The sequence below is a fragment of the Sardina pilchardus genome, chromosome 15, assembly GCF_963854185.1.
Source record: "Sardina pilchardus chromosome 15, fSarPil1.1, whole genome shotgun sequence".
Taxonomy (NCBI): domain Eukaryota; kingdom Metazoa; phylum Chordata; class Actinopteri; order Clupeiformes; family Clupeidae; genus Sardina; species Sardina pilchardus.
This window is the reverse complement of record NC_085008.1, coordinates 8,239,122-8,249,068: the sequence shown is the minus strand read 5'-3', so window position 1 is coordinate 8,249,068 and position 9,947 is coordinate 8,239,122. Positions and strand designations below refer to the sequence as shown.

The 9,947-nt window shown below is 46.6% G+C and overlaps 1 protein-coding gene across 1 annotated transcript in view; it reads left to right on the top strand.

The window, feature by feature from the left end:
* The first annotated feature begins 703 nt into the window (after positions 1-703).
* Positions 704-9,947, top strand: part of colgalt2b (collagen beta(1-O)galactosyltransferase 2b) — a 33,852-nt gene continuing 24,608 nt past the window's right edge. Inside the window, exon 1 of the mRNA XM_062556663.1 lies at positions 704-942. Within this exon, the coding sequence (XP_062412647.1) occupies positions 707-942 (236 nt within the window). The 5' untranslated portion in view covers positions 704-706. The remainder of the gene's footprint in view (positions 943-9,947) is intronic.

Genomic DNA, 9,947 nt, shown 5'->3' with positions numbered 1-9,947 from the left:
AAGATAACTAAAATGAAACATAAGATAACACCTATGCAATTCTAACTGTGAGTTGTTGTGTAATGGCAACTGTAATGGAACAAATCTCTCTTTTCTGGGATTGGAACTAAACCAGCGACCAGAGCGAAGAAACTGAAAGTTCTTACTCTTCACAATTAACTTAGTTAGGCTATTCGATTTAACTAGGCCCATGGAGCAGAGGCATCAAGTTAGCATGTGACTCACCTACTGTATCATTTCATGTACTTTTAATTTTTATTTATTTATTTATTTTGCTAAACTGATGCGAAAATGTGCAGCTGGTTTGCTCTAGGCTTCTCAAATCATAATTGCAGAACATGTCGATTTGTATAATGAGAATTTCCGAAAGGATAAAATCTAATCATTGTGATTTGGAAGTAGCCCGCATAAAGTTATTTCCACATTCCCTGCGATTAATTGGTTCGATTTACAGTAGGCTAGACTGTCGCCTGACTAACAGAGGTGTGAAAGTCTGAGACTTTTTGACCCACCCTCCTGAGCTGCAAATCTGATTTGAAATCTGATGAATAAAGTGTGGAGCTTGTCTTAGGAGGGCGACCCTCTCACACCTTCCCCCGTGTGTCTCCTCTTTCTCCCCTCCCCATCTACCTCTCTCCCTCCCCCTGTCGCACATATTCGAGTCGAGGCCGAGCTCAGGTTGACATAACGGTGCGATCCGGGAACGATGCCGGCGGTCGGAGCGGTAGCTGTCAGCTTCCTCGTCATGCTTGCGGCCGCTGGGCTGCCAGCATGCCGCCCGGAGCTGGTGACGCTGGTGGAGGAGTCCGTCCGACCCGAATCGTCCTTCTTGAAGCCCAAAGTTATGATCGCCATACTGGCTCGCAACGCCGCGCACAGCTTACCCTACTACCTGGGCTGCATAGATAGGCTAGACTACCCGAAGGACCGAATCGCGATATGGTAAGGAGCAAACTTTAAAAAAACAAAAACATTGAAATATTTTTTTCAGCTGCTTATGATAAGTGTGTTTATTATATTCGTTTATGACTTTTGTTGTTTAGCCTATTGTTATTGCGCGACTGTGTGAATGAATGGTACAAGTTGTACTCGGGTAATGAAAACCCTGTGGAAACGAGCAAGAACAGTGTCGCTGCTGTCAGCGTGGAGTAGACCTGATGCTAAGTTTTATGATGCATTCCCCTCGCGTGTCTGCTCGCTATAATTGCACGTTAGCGTGAGATGAAAGCAATGTGATTCTTTAGCTGGATGTTTTTTGTGATGTACAGTACTACAACGTCGCGGAAACGGAGAGATTGAAATAAGGAGCAGGTAACTTGTTTTGGCACAGTGTGTTCTGGTAGACACCTCTGCGATATCTGTAGTTCTGTCTGGAGTTATTGAATCGACGCATGGGTCTGGGGCATCCTGGAATCTGTCGGAGACGCCAACTGCATTTGGTACTCCAGGGCAGTCATGCGTAACTTGTTAATGGTAGGCCTTTTTCATTGGAATACAAAATCTCCCCGAGTCCCAGACAGAGTCTGCCAGCGGTGCACCTTGCAGACAAAGAAGCCTCTCTTTTTCATAAACTTTGGAATTGGCTTTCATAAATCTGCATAGCCTAGTGTACAGTCAGGGAACTTTTTAGAAGTGTGTGGATTTGAGGGGTACTTTTTTGGGGGGAGTTGTGTGTGTGTGAAAGCTGTAAAGCCTCTGTTCTCTCCTGGATTCGCCAGTGGGCAAACCAAGCCTGCTGTGGGACCCTTTCATTTGCCCAGCCTCTGTAAACCCCACTATTGTTTGTAGGGGCTTTATGATCGTCTGTTTTCCATTCAGTTCCCCCTTACACACACACACAGACACACACACACACACACACACACACACGCACATCCAACCCAGCCCCCTCTGTCGCCACCACCCCGCTGGGACCCCAGAGTGGGTCCGTCCTCACCTCCCTCCCTCCCTGTCCCCTGAGTAAATGTCTAAATGACTGAGACAACAAGCCCACGCTGAGGGCCGACTCAAATGAAACAGCAGGGCACGGGTAGGTGGGGGTAGGGTGGGGTTCAGAGGCCCATCACTCTTAGTAGAACGTCCTGGTAGCAATAGATTGTTTCTCTCTGTCCCACACCTCTCCCTCTCTCTTTCACTCAATTTCTTCCCCCCTTCCATCTCTCTGTCCTTCACACTTTCTGTCTCTCTCTCCATCTCTCCTTCTCCCTCCCTGTCTCAGGGTAGGTCTTCAACACCTAGGGGAGTTCTGCTGGCAGGAGGGCTTTTCCATTGTTTCATCGTCACAGCTGTCAGATTGCATAGCTCATCTGTGTGCATGTTGGATGTCCTCTTTCTCTCTCTCTCTCCCTCTCTCTCTCTCTCTCTCTCTCTCTCTCTCTCTCTCTCCTCTCTCTCTCTCTCTCTCTCTGTGTCTGAAATTCCTGCGCTCTTAGTGAGAATGTGTGCGTGTGTGAATGCCATAGCTTGGGGCTCTGCAACTGTCCCCCGCAGGGTAGCTTTGGCAAATGTTTTTTTAAACAGTGGCAAACTTGAGATCTGACTGAGGGTTAAGGATTTTGAGTCGCAGATGCATGCACAATCACGCACACGCATATTCACACAAAAACAACCACATGCCCCCCCCCACACACACACATACGCACATACACACACACACACACACACACACACACACATGCACGCATATTCACACAAAAACAACCACATGCCCACACACAATCAATTAATGGCAGTGTTGGGAGAATTCCCCTGGGGGTATGGAGTGGGATAGCTCATGGCTCTGAGGACAGAGGCACATGCCACACATTAAACTGCACGCTGGATGCTGGAAGTGTGGTGTAAAAGTGAAGTGTCCCACACAGACACTGAGGTGCAGAACCACTCAAACACACTATACTGGCTGTGTATGTGTGTGCGCGTGCGTGTGTGTGTGTGTGTGCGTGTGTGTGTGTGTGTGTGTATGTTTGTGTGTCTGCAGTCACACCACCAGCACAATCAGAGCTCGGAAATAAAACAGATAGATAGATAGATAGATACTTTATTGATCCCCAAGGGGAAATTCAAGGTCCCAGCAGCTTAAGACACCACACACAACATACAGTACAATGTAAACAATGTAAACAGGAAAATTAAAAAGCAAATCAACAATCAACATGACTAAAGGAGCAGTAGAATACTATAGATAAGGTATGCATGAATGTACTGAGGATTGGTACTGTGATCCAGTCTGAGGTGTGTGTCAAGTTGGTAGTGCAAATAAGTCCAACAGTGCAACAGTGCAAGATTAAATTCTAGTGACCAGTAATAAATATGTACAGTACAACAAACGTGTGCGGAGCCGGGTCAGAGATGTGTGAAGGCTTCCCGTGGGGGTCAGGAATGACGGGCCCAGGCGGAGGCAGGGGAGGTGGGCTGGCCCATGCCCATTCAGCCAGCAGCCACGGGGCAGGTTAGGGAGCCGCATTCCAGCCATTCCATGCTGCCGGATTGCTGGTCGCAGGCCAGTGGATTGGAGAGGAGAGACTGACTTCTCTGACTCACGCCTGGAAGGTCTGAGCGGGTTCCTGAACTCTCACTGCTCAGGCTTGCCATCTGCTCACACACTCAGAGAGAGAGAGAGAGAGTGAGAGACAGAGGGAGAGAGAGAAGAGGGACAAAGTGATTAAGACAGAGAGAGAGAGAGAAGAGCGAGAGAGTGAGAAGGACAGAGGGATAGAGAGAAGAGAGAGTTAAAAAGACAAAGAGAAGAGAGACAGTGGGAGAAAACGAGAGATTCTGACTCGTCAAATCTTTATTTTAAGTACAGTTTAAAGGTTAATGCAAGTCTGGCCTCCATCACCAGTTAAACACAGGTCACACAGACGTGTGTGTTATAGAATCATCTAGGGATATAATTACACCCCTCAGCACACACCACGTCTCCTTGAACAGGTTGGCTTCGTGTGAGAAGAGTGAGAAAGACAAAGACATACATATGGATCAGTGAAGAAGCAGACCTCCACTGATCCATAGATAAGACTAGAAAAGCACTCAGAGAGTGCAATCCTCCGCCAAGCAAAAACCCATTATCGCTTCCTGCATGCAGACGGTGATACGGAACCATCTCGCTCCCAAAATGTAATCGTTCCTTCCGTGGGTCATTTCAGACCTTCCCTGAAAGTTTTATCGAAATCCATCCATAACTTTTTGAGTCATGTTGCAAACAAACACACAGACAAACAAACAAACCAACAAACAAACCCCGATGAGAACATAACCTCCTTGTCGGAGGTAATAATAAGGAGATGGCAAATAGAATGCAGATGTTGTGCAAATGCACGTAGGATGACAGCCTAATTGTTTTTGGGGAAGAGTGCCGCGGGCCAGGCCTGTCCAGTCCAGTTGTCAGCCCAAGTGATCGCAGTTCAGAGAGGAGGCTGGCAGGGAGTGCTGACCTTAAACCCCAATACTGACCTTAACTCCAGGCAGGTTGACCTCAACTGCTTAAGAGAAAGTCCAAGAGGTCGGCCACCTCTGAGGACGCTCCTCTTCCACCTCTTATTGGAAAAGAGTTCTCCTGTTGAGCTCGAGGCTCTGGATCCACACGCTATATTGACAGCCGTGTCGGATGGAAGATGGAGAGAAGTGAGCAGTCAGCTCAGCTCCCTGAGATGCGTGTAAATGGAGGATAATGTATCGATGCAGTAAATGTCAGCTGTGATTTAGAGCTGAACAATCTGTCTGGAATACGCCCTCAGGCACATCTATGTGTTTGGAAGGGGTTCACGGTAAGCATTGTGCAAACATTGTGTGTGTGCGTGTGCGTGTGTGTGTGTGTGCACATGCACATATGTGTGTGCATGTACATGCCTTTGGATGTGTCTGTATGAACACACATTTGTCTGCGTGCTTATCAACTAGTGTGTGTGTGTGTGTTTTGTTATTTTTTGTTTGTATTTACTTGTTTTCTTTTGCAGATAAGCACATTCCTCATATTTCAAGCATATGTGATTTAGGCCAACTGTGGCTTTGTTGTCATTCTTCACACAAACACACACACACACACACACACACACACATGCATGCATTCCATAGTTCTATTAGGGTTTGTGCAGGTGTATCACTTGAGGGTAGGGATCATATTGGAGATTGTGAAATACGGCATGTCACACACATACCATCACGTTTCCTCAGGGCACGTCATTTGGAGAACATATGCGGTAATAGGAAAAGAATATATTTATGAGGGGAAAAAGAAATTGTTCTGTGTTTCTGCTTGTAATTATGCATATTGTCCTTGCTGGCATGCGTGTGTGTGTGTGTGTGTGTGTGTGTGTGCCTGTGTGCGCATTTGTGTGTGTGTGTGTGTGTGTGTGTGCAGTTGGTTTATATCAGTGCGGTGTTGGCACAAGCTCTGTCAGCATCTGATTGGACTCAAGACTCTGGCTGGTGTTCTCATCCAAGGGGTATTGAATCAGAGCATCTCTCCTCTTGGCCTGAACCCTCCTTCATGAGGACGGCTAACAGCACAGAGCCGTGTGCTGGGTCGGCACATCCAAAGGAATGCCAGGCCCTTCCCCTCTGATGGCAAGCACAGCCGCAGGCCCCGGGCTCGGAGATGATCCGTCCATCTCCTGCTCATAAAGCTCAGAGAGTCCGTGGGCTTGGCCCCCAGAGTCTGGTCAGTACAGCGCGTCTGTCAGAGGAGACAATAGCAGAAGCATATGCTGCAGTCCTCCTCTCCTCAGCAAGGGCGTTCCTCCACACCGCTGTGGGGGCTACATGCACGCAAGGACAGGGGCTCACAGTCTGTTCCGTTCCTTTCCGTTCAGCTACATGGGAATTTATAATATGACCATCTAAGGGATTTGAGAACATTGACAGTATACCGTAATTTCCCGACTATTAGCCGCGGCTTATACATTGATTTTGCAAAATTTCTTCAGCTATGAGGTTACAGTAATACAGGAGGGCAGTTAATATGGCCTTAATATGGTTTTGTTTCTTTTAACTTGCATAAAACACTGTCATGCGGCTTATACACAATGTGGCTTATATGCAGGAAATGACTGTAAACACTAGGTAAGATTATGCATACAATATATGTATGCCTTTGCATGCATACAAACACGCACACATTTATACACATGTTCACTTTTGTTTATGCATGTATTGTACATATAGAAAGCAAATGAAATAGATTATATAACCAGGCAGATGTGTCAGGGTTTGGGCAGTCTTGCCCCTGGCCTGAAGCCACCCTGCCCTGCCTTGCCTTGCCCTGCCCTGCCCTTCCTCTCTCTTATCTATGCCAGCACCATTCACACCTGATTACCGTCACTTCACGTTCCAAGTTTGGCAAAAGAGATGCCAGCAGAGAGCGTGTTTCACCAGGTCTCCAGCTCGACCTCAATGCTCTTCCCAGCCAACGGAGGAGATGTGAGGGGAGCTGGTGGTCTGAAAGCCAGAGTGAAAGCAAAATGCTGGTAGGCTGGGAATAAATTACCTGTCTGACTAATTTAGTCACGCTTCTGCTGAACTTCTGTTTGGAGCGTAATTTTACAATATGGTGATTTGAAAATGTTCCTTCTTCAAAGCATCCACTCTACAGTGCTAGGATTTCCATATGCCAAATGTGGCTTGGAAATGATGGAGCTGATGCTGTAATGCCGTATGTGCATCAGTAATTCAGCATATGCCCTGTTTATTAGCCATGTCTCGTATCGCTGCTCCACGGTCCGTCGCTATAGTACAGATATGTCCAATTTTCCTCTTGTAACCGTGCTTGCTTTGTATTCAGCTATGCAGACCAGGGTAAGATGGAAAACATGCACTTCTGTGGGGACTCTGAAGCTGGAGCAGGGCTGAGACTCACTGTGTTACACAGCTGCTGTGAAAACGACTTCTCAGAAAACCATCCCTCTCCCAACCGTGCCATTTCAAATACCAGGCTGACCCCAGACCAGCCCAATGGGAGTTCTGTGCGGTAGCCACAGGTTAGCTGTAAAGCAGCGTGAGATTCCATGGTAGCGTAGGTGATGGCATTTTCAAGATCATTAGACCCACATACAAGTAGCATATCAGAAGTAAATTGAAACAATGATTTCTACTGGCCTATGTGAAGAATCATCAGCATGTTGACATATGTAGTGTACGTTTGTAGTTTTTAGGTTTTCCTGGTCACTTACATTGTGTTGGCTTTAGAATGATCTTAGTGTTGCAGGGTCGTTCGCATTTGATTAATTACAGTACATGCGCTACGGTTATGCCAACGTAATGCCATTGTGACATGCCAAAGACGGGCATCTTGCCAAAGACATTTTATGCCCCATTAAAGCATTTTAAAGCCACCAGTCTAGGGATTGCCGTGCTTAAGCTTATTTCCACCGTGGAAATAAGGAAGTAGGGCCACAGTGGACTCCACGACGTGCTTGTTCTCTTGTGTTGCTTCACTTATTCACAGCCTTCACAACAAGCAAACTGAAACCCCCAGACAAGCTGTTAAGGCTGTGATATGTGCAGTCTGCTGTTTAATACTATAAGCTTTGCCGAGCAAGAATGAAAGAGTGGCCTGTGGTTTGCATGCTGCTGATCTTTACAAGTGTTTGTGATTGTGCTGTGCTCACACATCAAGTTAGTACAATGACATTCAAAAGTTAGTACATTCAAAACAGGACACACACACACACACGCAGATAGTGTGAGAGAGAGAGAGAATGTGCGTGCGCGCACGCACACACACACGCACACACACACACACACACACACATTTACACACACTTACACACACATACAGAGAGATCGAGAAACACACTCTCTCTCACACACACATAAACAGGGAGGATGTGTGCTCATTAAATGATTACGAAGGATATTTTTATGGACAAAGAGGCTCTCAGTGGAGACCTGAGTCCACGTTAGGAAGGGAAATGTAATTTTAACTGCACTTACCGGTTTCATCACTCACGCTTTGCCACTGGGCTGTCTGTACAGTCTAATTCTGTACACGCCTGTCTGTGTAGCACTGGGTCCATCACACTCCACCACCATTCACAAACCCCTCTCAGTCCGGCTCTGTCCATCTCGTCTGTATTTAGCTCTGGCCTGTCTGAATCGATGCCGTCTGTCTGTTTGTTTCTGTCGCCTGTGTTTACAGTAGAGTATAGCTTCATAGAGGTCATGTGTGGTTTGGGGTCTTGTGGCGTGAGATAGATAGGTAGCCTGGAGAGTGTGTGTATATTCTCATCACTGTCCAGTGTGTGGGTCAAGATGTGGTTGAAGGTTCTGTGAGTGAGCGTGTGTGTACATTTGCTGTCAGAGTGTTTGTGTAACAGAGTCTGTGTGATTGGGTCTGTTCACAATAAGGAGATGGCGAAGTATGGGTAAAATGATTTGATTACCCCTGGGGTCTCAGTCATTTACAACTTCACTGCATGGTGTTCATTAAATAAGTAAAATATGACTCTCGTTACAGCTGTTGGACGGTCATCTGTGGAAGTAAACATGAGTGTGCACTGTGCATGGTTGGAGGCTCTTAGTCAAGCATGCTTTGATGGAGCCAATGCATGTTTCCCTTTCTGAGCGTCAATCTCTCCAGAGAAAGGGCTCGTCCCGTTGGACATAGTGTGCCAATACACTGGCACCGCCCTCCTGTCCCCTCCTCTCCTCTCCTCTCCTCCCCTCTCCTCTCCCCTCCTCTCCCCTCCTCTCCTGTCCCCTCCTCTCCTCTCCTCTCCTCTCCTCTCCAGTCCAAACGAGGCAAGCCTTTCCATTACTCCATCCAAATGAATTAATGTGAAGCTGTTATTGTAAGGGCTCTCACTCACTCCCCCTTCTCCCTGAGCACTAAATGTTCCCTCAAACGTAGTCTATTTTGCCACCCTCTATGCCAGAATCGCCCGATTTAAGCCCGTGCTGTCTGACTTGAGCAGTGTGCCCATGACTAGTGAGTTCTGTGCCAGGGGGGCATCATCAAACTCCCTATAGGTTATAAATATCCTATGAGGTGTGATGGGGAGAGTGTGTTTGTGTACCCTGCGGCCTGTGGCACTGTCTGTTTGCAGAGAAGAATAGCACGTTTGTGTTCTAAATAGCAGACATGTTGGGATCGTAAAGCTTTAGTGTACCAAATAGTTTTGTGCTGTGCTGAGAAATAACTTTGGGAACGCAGTCTTGTGTACTTTTGGGTTCTGTTAGGTTCAACGTTTTTTTTTTCTTCCATTTAGTAGCTCAGTTTGGACAGAGGGATTGTGTATATTCATCTGTCCATGTTTTGTTATGTTCGGGTTGATTGTGCAGTCTTTTAAGGATTTGGCTTTTCTGTCTAGTAACAACATCCTGTGTTTTTTCCCCTGTAATTTTGGTCCTGGTGTTATCTGCAGACGCTTGACTTCCTTGCCCTCTGTAGAGAACCAGTCACAGGGGTGTGATTTTCCATAGGAGGAGTCTGTTAATAACTCATTTTAGCCAGAGCACCACTTCATGTGCCCTGTATACAGTATGATTTATTACAAACTACATCATATTCTAGCCTGTTTATTTTCTTTGCACCAAATACATCATGTGTTTGAATCTTTTATTCAGCCACAAAATTTAGACTATTGACGCATACATCATTCGCATTCTGTTTTAGTCCTTTAGTCTTTATTTTACTGCAGCAAAATATACCCTGGTGACACATACATCATCAGCTGTATGTGGGCTGTTAAACTCTTTATTGTACTGCGGTGTGTGTGTGCGTGCGTGCGTGTGTGTGTGCATGTGTTTGTGTGTGTGTGTGTGCCTCCTTGAGAGAGAAGATGTGTGTGTGTGAGATCTGGAGTGTGTGTGTGTGTGTGTGTGTGTGTGTGTGTGTGTGTGTGAGAAAGATCTGGAGTGTGTGTGAAAGAGTGAATGGCTGATGTCAGAGTGGGGGTGTGGGAATGGGCTCTTATGGGCAGACGGAGCAGAGCTGGCAGCCATGGGTCTCA